The 27,055-nt window shown below is 40.8% G+C and overlaps 1 protein-coding gene across 7 annotated transcripts in view; it reads left to right on the top strand.

Annotated features, from left to right (window-relative positions):
• Nucleotides 1–27,055, top strand: part of DENND1A (DENN domain containing 1A) — a 158,624-nt gene that overhangs the window by 29,573 nt on the left and 101,996 nt on the right. For all 7 annotated transcript variants that reach the window (XM_065648461.1, XM_065648462.1, XM_065648458.1 and 4 more), the window contains exons 4-5: nucleotides 11,284–11,333; nucleotides 14,267–14,386. In XM_065648461.1, the coding sequence (XP_065504533.1) occupies nucleotides 11,284–11,333; nucleotides 14,267–14,386 (170 nt within the window). The remainder of the gene's footprint in view (nucleotides 1–11,283; nucleotides 11,334–14,266; nucleotides 14,387–27,055) is intronic.

Raw genomic sequence — 27,055 nt, 5'->3', positions numbered from 1 at the left:
AGAACCTTTGACATAATCTGTTCATCCAGGTTCCATTTCAGAATTGAAGTTAGTAAATCTAAGGCTTATAGTAGTTAGGTATTTCTATGATGAGAGAATTCAGCCAGAGTATCTATTTAACAGCCTGATAGAATAGCTGCTTTCAGTAATCCAGCAGGGCTGCACAGAATTTCACACGGCACCATGATGGCACTCCAGCTTTCTCTAGTATTTTGTGTGTTTATTTTACTACTACTTGGTGATACTGTTTTCTGTTTGTTGCATCATTGATAACATTAGTCCAATGTTTTTCCAGTTATGAAATCTGTATTTCAGAAATCATGGTGCAGGGCAGGAATGGTAAAAGTGCAGAAAACAAATAGTAATTAATTGCCCATTAATCTTTTGAAGGAGCCCAGGAGATGACTTGGCCCGAGAGCACCTGAGATGGTGTTGGACTCCAAAGCCCGTGTGTAAAAGCTGTGTCAAAAGCCAGTGTCCAGAAGTTAGAAAAATTCTAAACAGAAATAGAGGACTAATTGGGTTCAAATGTGAGAAAATGTAGTTCAAGCCACTTTCTAAACAATTTCTGTTTCCTTTCATGTAAAATTTGAATCAATATTGGAAGTTCAATAAACACAATTTGATTTCACCACAAATTATTCAGCTGAGTGCAAGTATTACTGGATACAATCGCATGGCCTTTGTTGTACAAGAGGTCAGACTAGATGATCATAATGGTCCCTTCTGGCCTTCAAAATCTCTGAATATATGAATAATTTAAAAGCTGTCCTGCCAACCCTTATTCGTTGAGGTAGTCGTATTAAAATCCTGTGGGACTACTCGTGTGAGTAAAGGTGGTGGGATCAGGCCTAAAGTGAGGAATCATTATCACTTATGTTTAAATTTATTGATAAAACTATAAAATATTCACTTCAAGTAAAGATGAGTTTCTTTAAAATGAGAGATGCTCATATTCTGCTTTGGTTTGTTAAGCCAGTCATTATCAAACTAGTTCAGAAGTTTTCTCGTTTCAGTCTCCCGAACCATTCAACTCTGTACTGGTCCTATTGGTCAATTTTTAAACAATTTTTAAAAATTGTTTAAAAACTTGTAATATGTATAAAGTATCTTAATTTTGTTTAAAAATAAAAATAATAAAATTCAAGTGCCTAACAATATGGTGGGCGTAGGCACGTTAAAGTTGTTGTCAGCGCGTCTCAATGCACGTAACTCTCCTCCTTGCTGTGTCTGATGTGCTTTGATGTTTGCAGGTACAGGAACACTGGGAAGTCCCGTCCTTTGCACGGAGTAGAATTTCCTGACACAAGTATCAGCAGGTTAAGTGGTGTGCTCAGGGTTAGAGTTGTGAATCCATCTCAGGTATGCCATGTCTTCATTTGAGCAGTCATAAAGTAGCTAAACACTTTCTCACTTGATTAGAGATGACTTTTAAAGCAATAGTTTAGTGGGATGACATATGACATACTCAGATTTTCACACGTGTCTGGGTAGCAGCGTAGAACTGGTAGTGTATTCTAGAGGAAAGTTGGAATTATTCTGTGTTAACCCAGGGAAGTCCAAAGTTCTTAGCTTTATAGTTGGGAAACTTAAGTTTCTAAGTCCGGTCATCTTTGTACATATCGGCTGTCCTGTCTTCAAGCAAAACCCACTTTACACAGCTAATGAATATTTTTATAGCTTTCAGGTTTTTGATTGCTATTCTGTCTAGCATATTATCGTACTTGGAAATCTGAAAGCTGTGAAAAGACTGGCGAATTTGGAAAGCTGTGTCCTCTTATAACCTTCAGTTGTCCAAGGTGATCACTGGCTCCATCTCATCTCTGTGAAGTTTACTGTTAGAAAAGTTCTTCTTGCCCTGGGGGCACTAGTGTCCCCATCATATATCATCATTTTCTCCTTCCTTCTCCTTTAGAGAATTCTCAAACAGGTGTGACGTGAACGCAAGTCTGAGAACCAGGTAGTCCTGACTTTTACAAGTCAGTCAGCTGTTGCCCCCTTTGGGATGGTTGTTTAGTTGTGTTGTTTCCTCAGCTGCAAAAAGTGGACGGGAGTTGGGAAGTGGCTTTGCTGGTGACCTGCGTTTCGGCTCTTCCACGGCCGTGGGCTCTTCTCTCCAGCAGGCGGGAGAGTCTTGGTCACAGCGATCACAAGACTCTTGTGAGAAGGCAAATCCATGAATTGCATCACTTTCTGGTCTCTGATAACACTCTGCTAGGTAGATCTGTGGCATTTTTCTTAGCATATTTAATTTTCAGGTAACAATTCTAAAAGTGTTCTTCTGTTTTAAGTACAATAGCATGATGAAACTGTTTTTCTCATGACTTGTCAGGAGTGAACTGTTTTCACAGTTTTGCCCAGTTGTTGATCAGGATGCCCGGTCTGCAGCTGGTTTCCTGCTGAGGATGTCAGGAACGGGGACCTTAGGACACAGAATGACTGAGTGAATTCCAGATACGCTCTGATATTCTCTTTGGTAACCAGTACAGGAAGAAATAGGACTCTAATGTTATTCTGTCAGATTTCTCAATGCTTTGAGTTTCTATAAAAGATCTTGTCAGTGAAATGACTTAATTTTACAGTGAGAGATGGTAGAATTTTTATAATATGGAAATGGCAAAAAAGTGACCCTGAAGTCCTTCTTTGCTCAGAGGCAGAGAAGTTGTTGGTCCCAAATTCTTACCTTTGCTGCTTTACCATAAAATTCTGCTGTTGTCTTTATTTAAACTGTTTGCAACATCACGAGTTTCTTCACACCCTTTTTCTTGAGCAATGGATGGGAGCTGCTTTTAAATGATATTTACAATTCATTGAACTATTTTTTCCCCCCTGCTTCTTGATTTATAGCATCCTAGCAATTAATTGTTCCTACCCCCTGAAAAATTAATCTCCTGTTGGGGCTGAACTACAATGCAGACAGTTACATAGGTGGGTTTTGATTGTAGGTTTTAATTTAGGTTTGGAGCTCTGGCCCTTTTCTTTTAATGTATTTTATTTGTGTGAATGAGTTCCTATGGTTTGCATTATCTCGTTATAGTAAAGATCAAATCTGGCCCAATCTGGTGGTGAATATGACTGAAAATGTAATTGGAATAGTACCTTCATAATAGTCTCCTACGGTCACAGAGTTTGTGTTTGAGATATTCTAACAAATACTGGTTTAGAGCATTTACTTGCACGTGTTTTTAAAAAGGTTGGATAGTGGATGGTGCAGAAGTGATTAACAAAGCGTGATCTCGCCCGTTTATGTAAACAGGGTATTTCTTTTGTGAACATGTCTTGTTAACTATCCGTTGCAGACCTTTATTGGTGCTTCTTGAATAATTTGTTTAAACTATGCAGTACAGATTCCTTATTTTAGCACTAAGACTTACAAAGGCTTCTTTTAGCAGCCTTTAATTTTGTACTTATGTATGTGACATAGCCCGTGGCTGTGATCTCTGCTGTGAATCTGCAGTTGTTTGGGGATGAAAGGAGGAGGCAGCTGGAAACTCGGTAGCTACATCTAGCTGTCTACCTAGAGAAGGCCTTGATTTCAAGTTTATCTAAACAAGCTCGACTAATCCCAACTATCTAGGGGGATCCACTGTCAAAACAAGCAGCATGGCCCTAAGGCAAACACAACCATACAGAAATGAAGGCTGGGACTTCCAATACTCCGGTGACTGCATACTGGAGGCTTTTTTCCTGAAAGAGAGTAAGAGAGGTAGAATTTGCATAATGCCTTTTCATTGGGAACTTTTGGAAAGCTGACAGAGGTCCAGCTTATAGCTCAGTAGCCACAATACAGAGTCTATAGGAGAATCCTTGAATGACCTAACCATATTGAACGAAAAAATGAAAGCATCAGAGTATAGCCAAGCGAGTGTGGAAATGGGGCTGCTGCATTGTCTAACATCTGCTCTACTTCTCGTTAGTTTTGTTCTTCGGTATTCTATGTGGACTTTGGAGAAACCTAAGACAGCCTAACATGAATCCTATAATCTTCCTTCTGAATATTTATGTAGTGTGCCAGCCTCTAAGCTGTCCTTTGCATCTTCCTACTTCCCCCTCATTTTCATGCTCTCAAATGAGGCCAACATTTCAAAAGCTAAATAAATGTTTGTGAATGTTTATAAAAGATTTGCATAAATTTGTCCTTGTTTGACAAAGATCACTTTTTTCTTATGCCAGTTCTGAAATTTTTTAAAGGTTTCAGTGCTTGTCTTGACAACAAAGTCCTGCTCGGGAGAACAATGATTGCTGATTAAGTGGGTATGCGGTTGTGGCTGAATAGAGCGTTTGAGACCATGGCTGAAAGGGCCAGTCATCGTAAGCCAGAATTCTTATATTTAACGGATGTTACCAAAGTATATATTTAAAGGTTTGGTTTTGATGCAGTGTACCTGGGCGATTGACTTCTGGTGTGAGAAGTATGTGATTAGCTTTTCACAGCTAATAGCTTTTGCCTAATTTTTCCTAAATACGGAAGTGAAAATCTTCCTCGTTTTTAGTCACTACATGTTTACAATAGATGTCATTCAATTATTCTGATATTGACACTTCTTATATTTACCAATTGATTGATGTTTATGCACATAATCGGACCTGATTTCTTTATGCTTGTTTGTATAATTTTTCAATTCTTTGTGATTTAAGACTGGAACAATTCTTACTACATCAGCAGTGGATTTTTTAAAAAATCATGTTTGCTAAAATCCATTTGTCTTAGGATAAAACTAAAGCTTAATTTTATTGAAAGGGTTTTAAAAACGTTTAATGAGGAGATCTCTCTGAAAAACTGCTGAAATGTTTAGTTCAGCTTTGCTTTCAGGTTTTTTTCTACTGAAAAAAGAAGTAATAGTCGTTCGAGTTCTTTTGTTCTATTAGTGGAGAGGTTGCAGTTGTCATTAAGGCAGAACTGGAGCCAGTTCTCTGCCACAGGTCTGTCACATCTGCCAGGCCTGTGTCCCAGAGGGGCCGCGGAGCCGGAGTTCAGCGCAGGCCCATTATGTGCTGGGGGGCGCGGAGCCTCACCCCATAACAGCCTCACCCCATAACGGCCTCACCCCGCAGCGGCCTCACCCCGCAGCGGCCTCACCCCGCAGCGGCCTCACCCCATAACGGCCTCACCCCGCAACGGCCTCACCCCGCAGCGGCCACACAGGCCTGAGGGGCTGCTGGCAGAAAGCGCTGCCTTGGGCTGGGACTTCTAACAGAGTCACAATTAGCTTGCAAAAATTCAGAGATTTTGAGCTTTATCTTGAAGTATGTCTTTAGTAATGTAATGCAAGTAGAAAAGTTGCCCATCTGTGCACGTATTTTTTACATTTAAAATATTTAAACGCTAGCAGGCCACAATATGCTTAAGAAATATTATTTATCTCACGCTCTTCCTGTTACCAGGTTTGTGTATATATATGTGTTGGGGTTTTTGTGTGTTTTTAAAACCCAGCATTTTCCTGAAAACGATTGGTTACCTTCAGAGCGATGATGTTATTTCACGCTGGGTACCGGTCCCCTTCTGACCCCCACGCAGGAAGAAGTGACTTTTGTAGGAGAAAAACCCTCCCCTAATTCAAGCTTTATAATTGCTCAGAAAGAGCTAATGGATTTTTAGAACATAAAGCAAATGGGCGAACCAGTGCTATAAAGTTCTATTGCAATACTAGCAGAATTTAAAAAGTAGAGATAAAACTAAATCAAGGTAATTTAAATTAATACTATTAAGCAAATTATGGTCCTGATTTTTTGAGGTAGAACGTTCTTTTAAAGAACCGGTTAAAACGAATTCTTAAAATATTTTGACCATTATGAAAATCAGTAACATTCAGTACTCCTATAAGATGTAAAAAGATTTCATGACAAAATCAATGCAAGATGAAATTAGACATAAATATTTTAAGTGAGCCATCATTTTTAAAAAAATTAATGTGCTATATCAGCCTTTTAAAAAGTAGAAAAATCTTTAAAATTTAGAGAGATCTTGCTTTTAAGTTTATTGTTCTTTGCTTTCTCCACTTCGTCATCTTGCAGAATCCTGGCTTTTTGTTGTGGCCGCATCACGCTGCCTTTGCTTGCAGGATACTTTCTTTTTAATTTGAGAATTAGTTTTTATTAGCTGCTTGGATTGGAACGCTTCTCCTGATTTTTAACTACATAATTACAGGGCGTTTGTTAATTGATGAGAATAATCTGTAATAATAACTTTAGGAAAATTTGATGTAAGGTAATATCGACTGATACTACTAATAAATACAAAATAAAATTTAAATTTTCAAAACACAAGACGTACTGAACCCTGTTTGTTACTCATATGTGTGTTCAAATTAGTGGCTGAATTTTTTGTGCTGGCATTGCATTATTACATTTCTATTGTTTCAATAAAATTTAGAAACATGACTGCCTTTTCTCATCCGTTGTAAGCAGTTCCTTTGTAAAATGCTTAAAATAGTTAGCAAAACTTGTTACCGAGATGCTGCTTATTGTGCAGAAAGATGTTCCCTTTCCTAGGAAAACGTAGCTGAATTTCTGAGCAGCCGTGCAGAGCTCACAGAATTTATGATGTTCTGGATTATTCTGTACTTTTTCTTTCCCCGCCCTGTGGGTTTTGAACAGAGTTGTTGTCAGGGTTAAGTTGGTTATTTGGGTGCACTGACAACTGTTTTGAACTCTTAAACCTGTTGTTCCATTGCAGTGGATGGTTTAATTGTTAGCTTGAAATTACTCAAACGGGTGAATTAAAAATAAGAGCAGTGTACAGTTTTGTGGCTGTAAGGTAGATGAATGTATGACCCGAATTTCTAAACAATTGGATGATATGTTCCTTCAGTCAACGCCGTAGCTCTGGGTTATGCCGTGCTGCCGTTCCTGCTGCCGGGCTGCGCGGGTGTTCTGAGCAGGCCCAGCGCTCGGTGCCCCCCGCGGCTCGGCTGGGCCCCGCGCTGGCCCTGCTCCCCGGCAGCGCGGGGCCCCCCGTGGCCCTGGCCTCCCCAGCCCGCTGACGTGTTCTTGAAACTCTCTTGGTGTCCCTCCGTGCAAAGGCGACGGATTTCATGTTTGTTTCATGGGCTTGGATGGTATTTCAAGCTGGCTAAGATGGAAGCTATTTCTATTTCCACCGGCTCTGTTCAGCGTTTCTCTCCCAGCAGCCGCAGCTCCATCTCACCTCCAGGCCAGGGTCATCTCCTTCATCACCGAATCATCTCTTCTCTCCAGGGAAAACTCATTTGCAATGCTCTGCTCTCTTGTAAGGTTTGAATTGTCCTCTTGTAAAAATGTATGTGCTTTCTGAAGAGTGGTTGTGGGGTTTGGGGCTGTTTTTTCCCCCATGATCCACAGCTGATGGTGTTGTCTGTACTCTGGGACGTCTTCTCAGCTTCATCTTGTTTTTCTCAGGTTTCCCAACAGGCTTCCAAATACAGGTCCCCAACCTGTTGGGTTTTGTGGTGTATTGTCTCCCTTCTCCGACTCGCATTAATATTTGAGTGTCTTGCCTTAATCGTTCATAATTTTTCACAGGTCTCTGCCTGTATTTTTATTTCCTTTCTCTCCAACTTCTACTTAGACTTCTGGTTCCACTTTGAATGTTAGTTGCATCGCACATCTTTCTAAGAGTAGATTGTTTGCAACAGTTTGCTCTTCTTGCACTGGACCAGCGATTTGCATATCATTTTTTATCAGTACTGTTTTATTTATTTGCAACTGCAGCATGGGATACTTGTTACCAGTATTCACTCGAACAAAAGAAATGAAGCGATTCTGTATATTTGAGAGGCTTTGAAGTTGTTGCATTGACTTGGAAGCGGGAGCATACGGTGAAAGGTTTAAAAATAAAAATAAAAAATACTTAAGATGCAGCTTGTGTATTAAATTCACAAGTAAATATGCAAAAAAATTCAGCAGTGCTGAGCTTTCTTTACTATTTCATCTCAGTATATAGAGAACTGGGGACATAAGCCACGTGTGTATTGTGTGTATTTAACAACCTTGCTTTCCATACGCGTTTCAAGTCTCTCCTGCGTGTGTGTGTGGAGGGAACCCTTTCAGATCCCGCCGCACCTCCTTGGGCTGGGACGTGACACCAAGGGGCCGAACGCCGCATTCCTGCCTCATTTATTGTGAAAACTTTGCTACTGAAACCAAACGTAATCAATGAGCTCTGTGTTGTCTCCGATAAGTTATGTACTGGCTGTATTGATTGGGAAGGGTTTTAGCAAACCCGAGTGGGGCTGATAATGTCAGCGGTGTTTTGATTCTGAAAGGAGCTGGAGCGCTGGGAGCAGGAGCCAGGTGGTGCGTGTCCCGGAGCGGCATCCGCGGGGACGCGGTTCATGCCCTGCACTTTAACGGTGCCGCCTGCTGCTAGAGATGCGCTCTGCTCATTAAAATGTTAAAAATCAAACTGCATGGAGAAAGATTTGTGAAAAGAGAAACTTGGGGATTGATCCAGAAAACTGGCATGTGATACCCCAGAGACAGGGCTTTCAGCTCCTGGGTAATTTACGTTTATCAGCTGTGTGTCCTGGATTGTTTGGGGTGGCTTTTGTTTATTTTTATTTTTCTTCTTCTTTTTAGGGTGTTTTGCTTTAGAGGCATTCATGTAGTTGTTTCTTTAAGAAAATGGCCATAGGGTAATAAAATAAGAAAACAGGTTATTGATGCTGCCTCTGTGTTTCATGTCAGGTAAAAACATTGTCAGATGCTGACACGAAGGGATTCTGGGTTTCATTTTGTTATGGTTTTGGTTTGAAACTGTAAAGAAAGGGTGATATTTCTAGACCGTAAGTAAGGACTCACCTGAAGAGGTGTCGTAGGAAGTTGTGTGTTTTGTGGGCATTGCTCAGCTGTCAAACTGGCGAGGAAAAGCAGCACATCTATAGTCACGAGCTTGCAACTTGAGCAAAAATTAAATAGTTCTCCAGTAATTGTATGTCTTACTTGCAAAAGATCAGCACTTTTGCTAATTAAAATCTAACTCCGTATGTGATGTTTTAAAAATAGTTAAAATTTTAAAATATGGCTGTGATTAACCTGTACTAGTCTCAATGTCTTAGTCGTAAATCGAGGCATATAAGTATTGTTGTATAATGAGTGGCAAATTATGTCAAATAACATTATAAAAGCCATATAATAGTATCACTCTAAAATCTTTCTTTAAAAGACAAGGCAATGTATCACAGTACAGGTTCAATATATTGCCTCTCTAAGTGAAAATTTCATTTTCTGTGTTTAGGAAGCTATAAATATAAAGAAACAAGTACAAAGTGAGTTCTGAGCAATACGCTCTTATCCTTCAATAACACAACACTGAGGAGATGTTAGTGTGTTTAACTATGTGAATATTTTTACTTGCAGTTACAGTAATTATTTAAATCATCAAAATAATGGAGACAATATATTCTGCCATTTTGAGGTGACTGATGACATGTTACCTTTTAACACTGTTTCCTTTCAGAATTCTATGTAGCAGTTACATGGCTTTGTTTCTAAAAAATAGATGTGCAGTCATGATTTTGAGGACAATTTGTATTGATAAGGCCAATAAAAATATAGGCAGTTTCCTCTCCTGTGATTATAATTTTGATTATGTTAGAATTCTGTTTGTGGTTTGTTGGTTGGTTGGTTGGTTGGTTGGTTGGGTTTTTTTCCTCCTTAACGTGTTATGTATTGAGATTTCAGTTGTGGGTAGAGGACAACTGTGTCCTAGTTAAAATTTGCCAAGCTGTAGTTTTTGTAGGCAAACAAGAGGAGTTGTTCAGCAGCCAGGCTGTCCTGCACAGCGGTGAACCCGATCACATTAATGAGGCCTTTACTATCAAGGTGTTATTTTCTATCGAAATACATATTTCTGCAGAGTTTCCTCTGCAACCTATACGGTTCCCTCCAAGTTTCCTGCTGCAGCTGAAAGGAAGAAAGAACTCTGCTTCGCTTTACATGGCATTCTGCAATAGATCCGTTCTTGTTCTTTAAAAACAGGAGGTTGTTAAATAATCTATCAATAAACTGTCAAGAAGTCCAAGTTTCCGTATACGTTTCTGCCTGAAATCTTAAGAACTTGCCACGTTTTAGTTGTCAAGAAACCTGCAAAGCAGAGTCCACGAGCAGTTGAGCCTGGGACCATTGCTCAGAACGGGCTGTGCTCATTTGAGTGATGGAGGAGGAACATGTTCTGCAAGGGAGGCAAATGTTTTCTACTTCATTGAGTAGGTTATTAGACTGGGGTAGTTTATTTGCTGAATGATGACATTGGTTTTAGAAATAAATGAAGCGGAAAGCATGGGTTTAGTTGTTGATGATAATTTATTACTGTTGGTCAGAAAAGTGTTGCATTTATCCGAGGGTCAGTCACTTCGTCAAGGCTGGCTTGTTTCAGCGGCAAGCAGGGGTACAGTTGGCATTGCAGGCGCTGCAACGTGAGGTGAGAAGGGCGGCGAGCAGCGGGCCGGCTGGCGGCGCGGGGCTGCCCGCTGGGCAGGCCTCTGCTGGCCTCCGGCCTAGGGAATGCGCCTTTCTGTTGCTATAGAATAAGATCACGCAAATTGATTTCTTTCGTCTATGAACACAACTGTTTTGGGACTAAAATGTTTCTGCTTTTGCCTCTTTAATGACTGTATTTGTTTAAAGTTGCAAAGTTGATTAATTTCTCTGCTGATCATGTCTTCTGTTTTCATATTCATGCGTTTTATTTGAGATCATGCAAAGCCTATATGTAAGTTTGCCCGTGGTGCTGTTTTGCAACATTTAGAAAATGGTTTGTAGACGAAACAATTTCTATTAATTTTAGCACACGTTATTTTAATCGGTCTTTTAACACTTAGGTTTTCTTTCTAATAACACCATTAAATCTTCCTGCTCCAGACCTCTTGGCTTTATCTTTTGTTGTTGGTGTAGCGGGTGTGGGGAGGGCTCCCCAATCCCCTGTGCGGGGGGGTCCTGCCCGGCCAGGCCCGGGGGGCTGGTGGCGTTCACTGGGATCCATATGGTCAGGGCAGCCTTGGGCCCCAGGGACGTGTTAACACTCAACAGCCCACCTCCTCCTGCTCTTCAGAGAATTGCTGGATGGCTCCTGCTGCCTGCCCATGTGTGAATCTTGATTAATTTTTCATTTTTAATGAAGTTTGATCATGTTTATTATTTCACATGATTGACTGCCTGGTACTCCTTCCATGTAATTGATAAAGCCCATATTTCTTCATCTGTCTCTTATTTCTTCAGGGCAAAGTTGTGAAATTGTGTGATGTGGTTAATATTAGATTTATTGGTCCCAACAGATGTATAAATTATCTCTTTTTCTCTCCACAGGAAGTTCTACAGACTTTGACCAAGTTTTGTTTCCCGTTCTGTGTGGACAGGTAGTGTTAGCTTTTCAAACTTTACAAGAAAATAAGCTTGTCAATAAAACCACTGTAGAAAATAAAAACCATACCATTCCTAATGTTCTGTCTGCTTGACTGTGATTTAAAGCACCCAAGTGCAAATTATAGTCTTAGAATCACTTTTTCCTGGGGTTTTTATGGGCACCATCAAAAAAAAAAAAAAAATTTTTAAAGCGTGAACTGTTCGGGGCAGCAGTAAGAGTGCATTTTGGTTTACTCCTGTGTAATACTTAGGTGTGAAAATGCTTGAGTAGAATTGTCAAATATGCATATTAATATCGAAGCTTTGAAGCTCCAGAACTCGTTTTAGGTTTTTTTCGTTTTGCTTTTACTGTGGGTTATTTTTGATGATGTCATGAAGAGAGCAAGCACTGAAATTTTGAAAGGATGGAGCACTGCCCATAGCATCTGTGAGCATCAGTTAATTGGTGAACATTGCTTGGCCCAGGTCACGTAACACCGAGGGGTTTTAATTGATGAAACTGACCTTAATTGTGATTAAACTGCTCGACATCTTTTTCTCATTTTAGTGAAATCTATGATATTTACAGTAGAAATTGATTTTCTTTATAAATCAACATCTATTTCTAATATCACTTCTTGTTTGAACCGTTGTTCCATTTTTTTAAAACTTTTTTCAGTTTTTTTTCCCTGACCTGTAGACCAGCTGATATTTCTTAGTTATCTTGAAATCCTGTTCACTAGTTTCTGTGAAGGGAGGTGAAATCTCACTGTGCTGCTCTGGAGGGGACTCCACGCAGTCAATAAAGCCCCTGCTGCACCGTGTCCTGTGCTGCGGTGACCGGGGCTGGGGACATTGGGGGCACTGCTGGAGGTGGCTGCTGTCCCAGGGCCGCTGCTGCTCCTGCTCCGTGCATTACAAGAGCATTTGAATGTCCCGGGCTGTCAACAGGAGCTACTCAACCCGTGCTTGTTGACTCAGATGACCTTGACAAGCCACAAGTACTACTGATAATTTGGAATCACTTTTTCCTGATCATCTTTTTCCTTTCCTATGGGGAGGGAGTGGGAAAGTATTTTTCTCATGTATCTGTTTCTCCTAGAAATATTTATGCTTTCCATGTGTAGCTTATTATACCTAGGGCTTTTGTTTATTTTGTTGTTTTTTGTTTTTCCCCAGCAATATAGCATTTTGAGAGATAAGAACACTGAAAACCCATATGGGGTGCAAATGAGAACATAATGAAAAGTGATTCCCATTTCTGGATTTGCTTGTTTGACTGAATATCACAAACTGCTACTGAAAAGACTGTAAGCCAACCATTTAAACAAAAAGGAGAGATTGTAACCCATAGCATGCTTAATAATTTCAAACTAAGAATGGACTTTCACTATTCCAGAAGGTAGAGGATGTCCCGAGTTAGGGATATGGCAGCCGAAAGAGATGTGTGTGCTGCGTAATGTCAGTAGCAAAAAAACAAAGCAAGAAAAGTGCATTAAAATGATGTATAACATAACCACATTTACTTAAGAATGTATTCCAAAGTCAAACAGCAAATTTCAACAATGCAAAACCACAGTTCCTTTTGCACCAACCTAATAGCACTCCCTAGTGGGACTTTATTCCTCTGTATCTGCCTGGAAAGTGGCACGTTGGACCAGTTGCTGTAATTCTTAGTCCTCAGGGTGGTTTTAAAAATATATATTGTTTTATTCATTCTGAACAAAAAGAGAGAGAAGCACTGAAGTGTACAAACTGAGAGGTGAATTGGGCTTGGTTTATATGGAGCCTGCCATCACTGTACATAAATGTTTGATTACCTTTAGACAAATGTGGTAATATCTCAAGAATGTCTTTCATTTTGTTAAGAAATAACATTCAGAAAGTGCCATACTTTAAGTGTAAAGCATCTTATTTTGATCTTATCTTACTATTTTGAGGATCACCTATTAGTGGTAAAATACGGATATGAATTATAGTATTTTTAAATTAATTAATTTTTAGATTCTGGCATTTGTGTGGTGTGTTTTTTCTATGGTTAGGTGGTTTCGTTCTTATGTTTTGTGTTGTTTGTGTTTTTGTTTTGGAGATGGCTGTTGTTGCTGCTGGGTTTTTGTTCTGTTTTCTAAAACTGTTTTTCCAGTTTGGGCAACTGTTCCCACAGTGATCCTTCCACTGTGCTGCCAGCGGAGCCAACGTCCCGGAACGCTCTCGGTTCAGCTGGGCTGTTCCTGAAGAGCTGTTCAGGTCTTACAGATGAGGCAAATGACTCTTAATTTTGAAAAATCATATGAAAATCCTACAAAGTTATTTCTGTAGTCATGTCATGCTTTAGCACAGTGTACTTTTGATTCTAGTTTATCTTTTCTTCCTTTGCACGCTATTCTGGTCTTTCTTTTAACTGATTGCCCGACTGCTGGAGTAAAGCAGAGTCACCTGGTGCGGTTTCAGGTGCTGAACAGTTTGGAATGATTTACCTGGCATATATGCAAAACAGGTAGCTGCATAATAAAACTTCTGCAAGTCAATATCCAAGTGTTGAAGAAGCTTAGCATGTTAGTAAATATCCTCTTGCTCTTGGAGTAAACCAATTCTCAAGTGAAGTGTATAAAGAAATATTTTGGGTTATATGACGAACATGGGTTTAGTTTGTACAGTGTGTACTGCATTGAACATGGTTAACAGTCATAACCATTTTCATTTAAAGATGAACGCATTTGTAGTATCCTCCCACACTTAAGAAAGGAAAAACAACAACGCCACATCCTCCCTCAGCCAGCAGCCAGCATATTGAAGTCTCTAGAGGTTGTATACTCTCGAAGTTAATTTCTCAAACAAAAACTCTGCTGAAAGAGGAAATGTTATAGGTTCAGTGACTTAGACTAGATACTTCTGACACAGAGTTAGCTCAGCATTAATTTTTTCCTCCTGTTCTCCTTCTTTTCAGCCATGCAGTTAACCAAGTTGGGCAGAACTTCACATTTGTGCTTACAGACATTGACAGCAAACAGAGGTTTGGATTCTGTCGCTTATCTTCTGGGGCCAAGAGCTGCTTCTGTATCTTAAGGTAGGTCTGTGGTTTGGCTTTTGGCTGACTCTAGGAAACACTGTTTGACTTTGCTGTGTTAAACTGCAATTATCATTTCCAGCTGTTCAACATTATTTTCCTATCTGGTCCTCAAAGTCACTGCTCTTCTGCAGAGGCGATGCAAAATATCTTGCACTTTGAGTTCCTCTGTAGATAACTATATTCGTTTGCAGTCAGTGTTCTTGAGTTAACAATGTGGAAAAAAAGTCTCTTTGCAGTAATTTGATATGACATAGCATGATGGCAGCTGTTATCTTTAGCTGTCACAACTGATCTTGTTAAGACATTTTGTGGACATTTGTATATGCAAGTTTTATTAACAAAGCATCTGTTGGTCACTAAAAGAATGTCACTGATGCTCTCCACATCCTAAAAGTTTGCATGTATGAGCATCACTCTGCCCTATTGAGGGCTTGGGGAAGTTTTTCATAATAAAGACCGTTAGTGGAAGTTGGAAACAATGCGTTTCACAGAAAACGGGCAAAGAGACTCTGTCAGTAGTTTTTGATGACTTCCCACTGACATGTTGGAATAGAGTCTGTAATTTTCTGTTTACATTTGCTGCGAGAAATGATGCAAGTAAACCCAGTTTTAATATCAGCCCATATATTAATTCCATTTAGAACTTCTATGGATTGAAGATTTCCACAAGGCATCCGGCCTGTCTTGTTTTAAACAAATTTAACAGTGGCCTGTCTTCTGCTTTCTACTTTTTCCATGTTCATGAGAAACTGGAAGTTTCAGGGCAATGGCTCAGGTAGAGAGAGCTCAGAGCTGCTGCATGACCAGGCAGCTGGTGACTGAACAATTGTTTGAACAATCACAAATGAGAACAATTTCCTCTATGAGCAATTGTAGACATCTGTCTCAGTTGTCTCTGGTGTGATTTTCATTTGAGAGAATCCAGTGTAAGAACAAGAAAAACTTGTCTTTGTCCTACGAGTTGTGTGTGGGACCTTCTGGATGTGTGTTATTGAATATGACCCCTCTGGAGAATTTCAGGGGCAATGTTGCAAAATGTAAGAGCACCTGTCAAGTACAAGGACTCTTGTTATTTCATTGAGTTGCATACAGCAATGCCACGGAAGAGATTTTGGGTTGATGTACACATTGAAAATGAATGTCTGTGCCGTTTGTGCTGGCACCGGACTGGTGAAGATACCAAGTGTTTGTTGCCTTGAACCTCAGCATTATTGTCACAGCAGTGATCTGCTAAGTAGGCCTCGTTGAAGAAGCCTAATATTTGCAGAAATGATTGTGCAATCTATCAAAATGCCTAATGAGTTGTGTGAGAGGTAGGGTGTCAGGTGCTTTCGCAGTATCGTCCTTCTCCTGGCGGGTGGACGTGGCCGGAGGAGCCGCAGCGGCGCAGTGCGATGGAGCCCGTTCTGCGGACTGGACGGTTTCCCGGAGCTGCTGCCGGTGCACTCAGGTGCTGCTTCACTCCCAAGGGGGAAGGGGCTGATTACAGCAGGGAACTTTTCCCGATTGCTGGCAAATTAAAGGGGAAACACGGTTTAAAAGGAAAATCTGAATGAGCAGTAGTATGGGTCCCTTCTTGATCCCTCCTGGATAAGAGTTCTTTGCTGTCAGCTCCCTTATGTTGAGTGAATGCCAAGAAGAAATGGAGGAGTTCTGTTGTAGTTAAACGCCTTCTGCTTCAACTCATAACCAAAAAAAAAAGAAAAATTCAGTGCAGTTACAGCAGTGGATGGATTGTGACTCTTAGCTTCACGCCTATTGCTTCTTTCTCCTGTGACCTAAAGAAAAAATTAAAGTTCATTGTTAATGAAAGTGAATGTAAGTTTTAGAGGATAATAAAAAATGGATTCAGACATTAGTATCAGTAAGTGTACTGAAAGGAGTGGAGTGTTTCACTTCCCCATCTGGTTTCTCAGTGCTTAAGTGGACACACACTTTCGTATGCAGTCTGCTCATGGGGGACGGAGTTAAAAACCTCAGGGCTGAAGTTCCTGTAAGCGTGATCCTCTCACTGTGCTGCTTGTAATGGGCTGAAGATGGGGAGAGAAAATGAAGACAGGGAACCTAAAGCAATGAAGAGACTGCTGAACATAGGAAATTCTAAATTCTACAGAGACATTGAAATATGAAATTCCTTTTTAAAATTTTTTTTTTCAATTTTCTCTCCTGTCAGAGGAAGATATTGTATGGAGACATTATTTAAAAGTACCTATCAGTTTTCATTGTAGCTGCTGGGCTTTTTGTCCTGACTTTTATGTTGTAGAATCTCAGACTCTTGACAATTTTGTCTTTCTGTGCAAACATGAAGGAAGAAAAAGTTCTGCTTTAAGAATGTAAAAAATGTTGTTAACTCAGTCTGAATACTTTTTTGATACCCTTATTACAGAATGTTTATATAATACAGCTAACAAGTTTAATTTTAAAAAATATTTTAATCTTTTGTCTTCTGAAATATTTCCAGAATTCAATGTAAGGACCCAGTTACTGATACTTGAAAAGTTCTTCAGGTTATAAACTCATAGGATCCAGTAATTTCTTCAAATATCCATTTATTTTATATTCTAACTATTTAAACTTTAAGTTATATGTTTATGAAACACACTGCTTTTAAAGAATGTAATAGGTGCCTTGCATTTTTTAATTATTATTAACTAGCAGAATTTCTGTTTTATCTGTTAAACTGTAACCTATAGCACCTGTTCCTAACTGCTTAAGGGAGCAGTAATAATGTAAGGCAAAGATTTTTGTCTTGCTCCAAGTTTTGTTAATGTAACAAAACAACAACAAACCAAAACAAAACAACTGTAGTTTTTCTTTGGTTCACAAACTTACTGGGCAAAGTTCCTGATCGAAGAAGGTGCTATAACCATGTGCAACTATGATTTCAATTTTACTTAATTTGAAGTTTTCAGTGGGTGTTCAGCTTCTGTACCCAAATTGAAAATCATTCTTCTGAAGTGAAATGCAGAAACATTTGTGTGGAAATCCCTCTCGGCCAAAATAACTAAGCTCTGCACCACTCTTTTTCTAAGATAAAAAGAAATGAATCTATAATAGTTTGTGACAGATGGCAGAAAATGTAACTAACCGAATGTGATTCTGTGTGGAGTTATTTGAGGTTTTTGGTGTGATTTGTTGTGAGTTCCTCTCCTCCCCCTTTTCCTTCCCTTTGATTGCAGTCTTTGTCCATTTATTCTTAGCATAGAATAAGATTTCTGAGCAGGGGCCTCTCTTGTGGTGCAAAGTGAGAATTGTTTTTAATTGAGCAGAAACATGTGGAAGGATCAGGAATATCTCAAGGGATTACAGAAAAATTCCAAATTTGTACTACTTACAGCTTGTGTTTAGAGCAGGGTCTGCTGGGAATAAATGTTAGTTAGTGTGACCTGTGACCTTAAAAACTGTTGACATGGATTTCAGCCAGAAACTGGCCACAGAACTCCTTTGTTCAGCTCATTCATGGCTCCTTGAAAACTCCACTCAGTGAAAGTTGCCAGCTCCAATCTAAGGGAAGCAGAGCGCTTTTTTTTTTTTTTTTGCTTTTTTTTTTCTCCCCCCCCCCTGCCCCATGCTTTGGAAACAGTGGCCACCCCTTAACCAGCAAGACTTGTTTAACGGGACTGCACGGCCTGCCCTAGATTGGAGCTGACAGCGGCCTGGCCGGGCCGTGCCAGCTGGCGGGCCCTGCACCCAGCGGGCCCTGCGGCTGGCGGGCCCTGCGGCTGGCGGGCCCTGCGCGGGGACAGGCCGCTCTGCGGGCCGGGCCCGCTGGCGCCGTGGGCCTCTGTCCCATACCTGCCCGTGGGGAGAAACGTCCCAAACTCCGAACGCTGCTTTTAGTGCTGTACGTTTTTTTCCATTATTTTGGGGGAGAACATTGAACGTTTTGGGTTGGTTTTTTTTCGTTTTGTTTCAGAATAATTGTCCTGTCGTCTTCTAGAATTTTCTGTTCTCACTGATTTGGCCAAAAGCCACAGAAAAATATTTGCGCTTGAGGGGAAAGAGGGAAAAGACATTTTGATTTTAGAATTTTCACCTTTTTTATTTTTAAGCATGGCTGTATAGTACTTAAAATATGATCCCATTATAAAAGGGTTACGTTTACAAAACCTCCTTGCGCACTCACTTCTTTACAGGTTTTCCCACTTAAAGCATTTTGCGTGTCTTCAGCTGACTCTGCGGGGAGAGTCGGTACTTGCTGTGCACGAGGGTTCCCTGGACTCTGCAGGGAGCTGTACCAGCACATCGGCGCGTGACGGTGCTCCCGTGGGACCTGGTGATGAGAACAGGTGCCAAAGGGAATGCGGGAAGGAGAATACAAATTTTGGCTAACTTTAAGCTAAAAAAAAGTATGCAAACCAAAGTAATCTTAATCAAGAATCACTGAGAAGATACATGGTAAACAAAGTAATTTTATTTTATAATTATTATTTTTGAGAAGTTTACATATAATCCACTGTTTTGAAAGGAGAGGAAGAGAACTGATGATGAAACTAGGCTTGCCTAGTACAGAGGAAGGCTTTATTTTGGTAATTTAAAGTTATAATTCCAAGTCTAGGCTGCAAGCAGTGACTGTACGTAATCCCAGAGCAGAGATATCCTTTTGAAAAGATCCCCAAAACACCCTCCCCAGTCTTGCTGTATATATGTCTTTAAGCTGGTTTCTTTCCTTGCCCTGTTTATTGTTAGGCTGCTGTGCGGACACAGAAAAATATTGCGAATTCCATAAGAAAGAAACCCCAGACTTTATTTTATGAGGATTTACTGTAGTTGTATGTTGAATAAAATGGTAATAAGCAAAATCAATGTTTTGCTTCCATATGTATCTATATGATACCTTCAAGCCTTCCAAAAAGATGTTTGATAATGACTGGCGGTGATATGGAATGCCTTTTGGACAGTTTGTTTGGTCCTCGTGGTGTATCGACCCTGGAATCCCTGTACTGCTTAGAACACTTCGGAGATGAAAGAAAATAGCAAACTGGTTCTGTTACACATTGGCAAAAGCCAATGTATAAATCATGAGAAATTGGATCTCTCTGATTCAACAGCACAACAAAATTGTACCTCGTAAAAATGTTATCGAGCCTCTGTCTGCCTTCTCCATAGATTTGTTAGTATTATTTTTTAGCAGTGGGTTTGACACATGCAGCATGTGTAGGTGCTGGCGATGCAGATGTGTCCGTGGGCGCAGGCGAGGCCTGACCCTCTTGCACAGAAGTTCCAGTTTCTTACAGGCTCTAACTGTAGCGAACCAGCCCGACTGCCCCCTCTGTGTGTGACGGGAAATTGATCTGAAGCGGCTCAGAAAATGTGAGAATGGCATGAACGAGCGCGCAGGGCTGGAAGGGGCTCCTGTTCTTGCAGGCATTTTGCTTTAACTTGACATGTTTATAAAACAGTTTACATCTTAAAAGTTTAGGGTTTTTACCCCTGCTGATTTGCTTAAACAGACACTGGCTTTTATTTTCAGTTACTTGTCAGAATATATGTGGAAAAGTGATGAACCTAGTGAAGAGAGAGCTTGACATCAATTAAAATTAGCTATCTGCTTTGTGTTTCTTTTCTGATACACTGTTTCCAGTATCGTTTTTCCAAACTTCCTGTGGTTTTTCTTTATTGCCCTTACAAGCTTTACAAGATAGAGCTGAGCTATTTAAAAGTACAGTGCCAAGAATAGAGGAATAAAATTCCATATTACATCTGCTCATTTGTTGTCTTCCATATTCGTCTCTGCCATTAAACTCTAGCAGCTTATTTCAGAAAGCCTGTAAGGCTGTCTTAGTGTTTCATGTTGTTCAAGTATCTTTAAATACATTTTGAAGTGTCTCTCAAGTCATATTAGATTTCTGAAACTATATTCTCTGCAATACTGAATAAAATACACTTCCTAAAATAGTCTTTAAAAACTAAAAGTATTTGATAACGCATTTTTTCTGTCTCATCATCAAAAAGCTTCTATTGAAGTTTATTCCTAGTTTTTCTTGATCCTCTTATTGATCATGAATGAGCACAAGCATTATTAATCATGTCAATATGTTGTGTGTATGTATTTCGTAAGAATGTGCAGTCATCTGTGTGGACGTGCAAAAATATCAAAGAGGTTTTTAGATATTTTTATGTATAAATGTCTGTCTAAAGAACAGAGTCACAAACCAAGACAAGTTGTAAAGGATCCATACAGACATCTGTATAAGTCATTACTCTTAGTTGAGTGTTTAGGTTGTTATCCTTTAGCACTGGTATTTATTTCTCTACGTGTTGATTTTGGTACCAAGTCTGAGCGGTGTCCCTGCATTAGCTCTGCAGTGGGATAAGGTGATAGCGCAGCCAGCGAGCGCAGGGAGGTGTTTCCAGCCCAGTCCTGTGGATTGTCCCTTTCCCAGACGTGCCCGATGTGCGCAGTGTGCGGGGCCCGGCCGCCCGCGGTGCCAGCGCCGGAGCCCGCCGGAGCCGCCTGAGATCTGCTCGCACTTCGCCTGGGGCCTTTTGGCAGCAGACCACAGCCCGTTGATTTACTCGCAATCCTTTTTCCTTAATATTTTCCATCTGGCCAACAGTGACCTATAAAGACAGACACAAAACAGAGTTTGAATTATGAGGAGCGTAATAGTAAAACGCTTCCAAATCTCACTCTAGAACCTGTACCAATGGAGCGCTGCCCTTACGTAGCCGACGTTTGTTCTAAAGCTCTTTTGCAACATTGGCGGTAAGGAAAACCATCGTAGTTCTCACATGCAAAATCATGTAATAGAGAAATGTGCATTTCAGTTAGACTCTCAGTGTGTCTCCCTTCTTGCCGTGTCTGGCTGCGACCGATGCCCAGCGGGAGGTGAAGCTCCTGGCACAGGCTCCCGCACACGCTGCTGACGCTAAATCCACCCGACCCGTGGTGTTGGGAGCCGTGCAAGAACAGGGATCGTGGAGCGGGGACAGGACAGAGGAAGGAGCGTGAATATGGAAATGCTGTAGGGCTTCCAGCAACAGGTCTGGGGAACGTGCATTCCAATGATGTTAATGGGGAGGTGCTGTGTCCCAGGCTCTCTGGTCCGTCGGAGTGGGTTAATGCTTTCCAGAATGAGCTGTTTCCACATTTGGGCCATTTGTCAACTCTTCCAGTTCTCATCAAAGCAGAATCCTCACTCTGATTACAGTTATCCTAAACACTAGTAGTCCTCTGTGTCTTTAAGGTTTGGATCCTTAGAGAAAACTTGTGAACTTGTTTATACAGGTTTTGCCACAGCTTTAATCCTGACTGCAAGTCAAAACGCTTTTGTAAAATATCAGTGAGAAGGATCGCAACAAAAATGTCAAGGGTTAGCAATATTAATATATTACTATCTGTGGAATTGGAAAAAACCAAGAATACTGCATCCTAGTCCAGCTAGCTCACTAGTCTTGCCTACTGACCAGAAACCAGTTTTACTTAATTAATTAGGGCTTCATTTCACACCTTCTTTAGTTGCTGAATAACTGTAACAGAAGTAATTAAATCATGTCACTTTTTATTACCTTTGGCCCTGGCTGACTGGCTGGGAAACTTCCATTTTAGTGCTAATATGAAATGAATTAGCGCATCACCTTGGGGAAAGCCCAGTTCCCTGGCATCAAAAAAGCAGGGAGGAAGTAGTTAAAGTAGGAGACGGATGGACCTGCCCTTCCCCAGCTGGATCACTTTGGGGCTGCTGGCTGAAGCCTTCCAAGCCAGTCTGTGAGGAGCGAGCCCATCCTGGCCATGCAGACAGACGGACACTACATCCCAACGAGAGGCCGTGGCAACGTCCTCCCGCGGATCAGGCTGGGCAGGAGCCTCGGGTTGTGCACGGGTAACTGAGGGGCAGCGGCTGTTCTGAGAGGTACAACTGCTGAGAAAAGCTGCATGAGATGACTTCTGCGTATTGTTTCAATAGAAAACGTGATTCAGCCACACTGTAATAATAGGAAAAAAGGCTTTATATGGCTTCGTAGAGGCAGCCTTATCTGGATTGTGCACGGATCTGAAATAAAAACCTTAATTTGTAACCCTGGCTGTTTATCAACATGCTTGATAAGGGACAGATCTTCCTCCGAACTATACAATACAAGTATTACTTACCTAACAGTAACTTACTTCAGTATTTTAGAATTAATTAGTGTTGGTGCCCCAGCCGGAGTATTCAGAGAATAAAATGATGGTGGGTGATCTCCTATTTTAATCATTTGTTAAGCTGATTGTTAGACAAGAAGTCTCGTAAATAAAAATTGTGCCCTCTGGCCAGTTAACGGGCCAGAGAGTCTTTTCTGTTAAGTTGTGCGTCACATTTTCAGAAGCCTGTTGATCAGGTTCATCGGTGGTGTTTCTGCAGGTGAAGAGTCAAGTCCTATCACTTCATATGCTTATTTTTACATCTAAATATTGGTCGTGCATCCTAAAATGTTGTACACAATCATCACAGACAATCCGCAATCAAATATCAGACTCTGACTTGATCTTTATAGTCTTCAAGGACTGTGCTCACATCTTGTATTGCAAATGCTTATTTTCTGTAAGTAAAGTGATTCTTACGTGACCAGCCCGGTTTCTCACATTCCGCAATCTATGTCATTGCAGACTGTAATACAAAGTATGTGCTGGAGCACATTGTGCCTTTTGCTGAGAGGGAGCACTTCTGATTTATGATGAAAAGTTCGTAATTCCACTGAAATTTCAGCTCAGCCTCAGTACCACAGGGCACAGCTCAACAACACATGGGATTGGGGGCTGTACGGAAAGGAGCTGTTTCTCTGGTCAAGGAAAAAGGGTTAATTTGCACTGGGATGAAAAGGCTGTGCAGGATCTACTATTTCAACCTGTGATAGACTTACCAGTAGCCTTTGATCCCCAAATGAAATGTGATGGATTTCAACTGATGCCAGATGTCTCAAACCTAGAGGGATCTCTGCTTGTCTGCCACATCTCGAATTCTCTCTTCCAGCACTTTCATGTGTGCTTTAAACGCGGGTTGAGAAGAGAGCCTCCTTGACAAGCTAAGCCTTTGGAATCCTTTCTCTGGTGTCACTTGGAGGGATCTTTAGGCTCTCCGGCTGTCTAATGCATCCTGCTCTGGTCAAATCAAGCCCCGCGTGCCAGACTGCTCTAACTGCTTCATAACCAGGTTTTTTTAACATCCAGGAAATTTAGTACCAGTATCAGCTGTAACTTTTCTCAGTTTAAGGCTGTTCTCTGCGCTCTTCTTGTTTATTAGAACAATTTACTTAACCCTGGCCAAGTCAAAACATTGTTAGGTGTATTCCTGTTGGCGTTAAGTGGAAGATAATTGTTGTCCTTTTAACTCCAAAGCTGCCTTGTTGCACTTCATAAATCTCCTGATGAACTGCCAAGCACTTCAGCAGCCCCATCTTCCCACCAAGGGCGCTTTACGGGATATTCTGTGCCTGTGGTTTTAACAAGAGTATAAAGACATAATTGTCAGTGTTTGCCTTGTAAATGCAAACAAACCTTTTTCTTTATGTACCTTTATTTCACATCACTGCTTCAGTCCTTCGCTCTTAAACATGCATGAGAAGTTTCTTTCTTGGTTTTAAGCTAAAAAACCCCCAAATTTTACAACTTTCTCAAAGGGGACAAGAGACCTTATGATTGTGTTTGAAATAAATGAAACACAAAATACTCTATCATAAAATTCAATAAACTTTCCTAAATTTTGCAGTGATAGGTAATTCACAAGAAAAAAAGCTTGACCATTGAAATTTTATAAGTTCTAAATTATGCCTATATTTGTGTCTCTCTAAATGTACGGTTTCTTTGTACAGAATGTGGGATGTTATGCATGGACCTGTAAGCCAGAAGGTGTGCTGTTCCTCTTTTCCAGTCTGAAGGGTAATGCTCCAGGTCCTTAAGACACAGTTTCTTTTTGTATAAAAAGTTTTTCACTGAAAAAGGCATGGCTTTCATGGAGAAGCTGTTTCTTTTTTAGACTGTAAAATGATGTTGTTTTCTTCGCTCACAGAGGGCTCCTGTGAGGCCGGGAGATTGCTGTGTGCCGGGCCGATAGATGCCTCGTGGTGCTGCATACTGTAACACTCAAGTTCTTCTGAGTTCCTTTTATTTACAGAAATTCCACAGTGCAGCTGCACTGGACTTTTCCCACCCCCCCTCCAAGGTTTTAGAGTGACCACAAAGAACCTGAGAAAGGGTGACAGCTTTGTCAACCCAGACTTCAGTTCCATTTGCAATGTCCCAATTAGATGTTAGCACACGAACAAAAGACCCTTGGAATGGTTATCTCAAGTTGCCCTTGCACTTTTTAGCTTGACTAAAATGTAAAATTGTTACATCATAAATGTCTTTGTTACAATTTTCTGGCTTCATGTTGTTCAGGGGGTGCATTCAGCTCCTTTGAGCTCTTTGTGAGACGCTGCTGCTCCGCTCAAGAGCCACTGGAGCGGTTTGGGGAGCGGTGGCTTCAATAGTGGCATTTAGTGAACTTGGGAGGCTTTGTGCAAGGGAGACTTGCTGTAACTGCTCTACTTGGTCACACTGGGGAGAAAAACAGGAAAGGGAATGTTTTAATAGACTTATTAATACATGGTTGCAAGTCCCTAAAGTAAGCACTTTCTATTGACAATTACACGGTATTGGGATGCTCCATAAGATGAGATGCCCAAGTTCTGTGTGAGCCAGTTCTGGGGGGTTAAATACTTCTAAAATATGTACATGAGTCACATGCTTAAGCTACAGAACTTTTAACTGAATTTCATGGAAATATCACTCCTGGGTAATAATCAAAGGGAAGTTTAGAACAAAAAAGGAGGAAATGCAAAAAGGAAAGAAATCCTCTGAGAGCAAGAAAAGGAAAGGACTGGGACGGCTCTGCAGTGGCAGGGGCACTTGCAGTGGGTTGAGGTCTAATGCAGAGACAAAACTTAGAAATAATTAAAAAAAAGCTGCTGTTCAAAAAAGGCAGCTTCCTGTGGAAGGTAAGGCTGCATCTCATCAACATGCACACATGTTGCCATGGAGATTTGTGGGTATCTGTGTATGTGTTTAAGCTTACAAGTGTGAGAATGTGTCAATAGACTGAGTCTAGAGGAGAGAATAATGATGTCCTGAGTTCCAGGAGGTCTGGGGGAAGACCCTGGACCACATAAATGGCTGAACTGGGAATTTAGCCTACGGAAATTCCCCTGTGAGCCCAGAGGTGTCTTAGTTCTTTCAAATGCATTTTGTAAAAATCCTGGAAACACTGGGTGGGGGAAGGAAAGGAAGATGGAAAAAAAAATTAAAAGCGTATTACTGCAAGGAGAGTAATAGGTGTATGAAGACTCAGCTCTCTCTTGAGGGGAGGAAAAAAGATTATTTAAAAAAATATGTAGTTAAGTCATTTAACTTAGTCTTAGCTGTTAAAAATTAAGGTGGAATTTAAAAATACTTAAAAAGTGGAATTCACGTTTCTACTGAAGGGAGTTAAAAGTGTTTTGATGGCTATGCTTTTGCTATTTAAAATTGTGTCTCTACAAAACCACTGCAGAGCATGGTGACTGGCAAACATAACTTAGTTCTTCATCAGAATCTGCAGTCACCAGTATTAACTTAGAAGGTGATTGCCAGGATCAGGAGTAATGCTGCCTGGGAGCAGCCTCATTGGTGACCAGGTGCCTGAGGATGGAAAGCAGCAGGGTTGTTTTTAAGGATAAATTGCAGAGTTTTATCTTTAAATGCAAAAAGCCCTAAGATAACTAGTCTGAAGTAATTTTCGATATGTTTTCCATAGTAATTTTCTTTCTAACCTGGTGGTGGTGGGATTACTTGTGGTGGAGATGGAGACCGAGGCATCCATACCCCTATAGGCACCAGTCCCTCCTGTCCTGTGAGCGTGGCCACGCAAGAAAAGGTGCTTCAGTCGTTAGATCAGTGCTTGGACATACAGAACCTGCTGGGCTTGCGGAGATGTCACTGCCACAGCCAAGTACCAGGTCATCTGGGTTTGGATTAATTATTCAGAGTGCACGAACTAAAGATCTGCATGTTTTATTGGTACATGCAAAGTTGTACTGGCAGGAGAAATACTTGGCCTGAATTGCCTTTTCCTTACACTTTTGTCACTCAGGAGTGTTTGCAGTGAAGTTAGTGGTGATGCATACTGTGGTTTATATAAAAGCCAAGCTCATTATTGATGGAATTAAGTATTCTAGGCCACTGTAAGTTATTGGACTGAGCAAAAGGTCAAGACTCAGGAACTCTTCAACGCCAGGCCTGGCTGATACAGACAGATTTGGTGAGCCTGTCACTCCAGAGAAGTGTGCCCATCTGTAAAATGGAAATGACTGCTCTGTTTTGCAAGGGAGATGGCAGTTGGTTATGCTGTTATCAAAATACATAGTATGTGTTATAAATAAATACATGTTAAAAATTCCGCTTGTGATCTGCGTGAATGGAAGGAGTGAAAGTTGTGTGTGTGTACAACTTGGTCTGTTAGGAGATGCCGCATTAAATATGTTGATGTTAGACTAGTTAGTCTCATTAATTTCAAATGACAAAGATATACATACAGAAAGGCAGTTCTGCCTGGATGTGGGCCGGGAGTTGTTCAGTACTCTGCAGCAGTTGTGTGAGCTGAGCTGGCACTGCCCTCTCAGAGGAAACCAAAGGCGCTGCAGGTACCTCGCCAGAAGTGTTCACTTTGC

This window comes from Caloenas nicobarica, chromosome 19 (assembly GCF_036013445.1).
Source record: "Caloenas nicobarica isolate bCalNic1 chromosome 19, bCalNic1.hap1, whole genome shotgun sequence".
Classification (NCBI taxonomy): Eukaryota; Metazoa; Chordata; class Aves; order Columbiformes; family Columbidae; genus Caloenas; species Caloenas nicobarica.
This window is presented reverse-complemented; position numbering and strand designations above follow the sequence as displayed.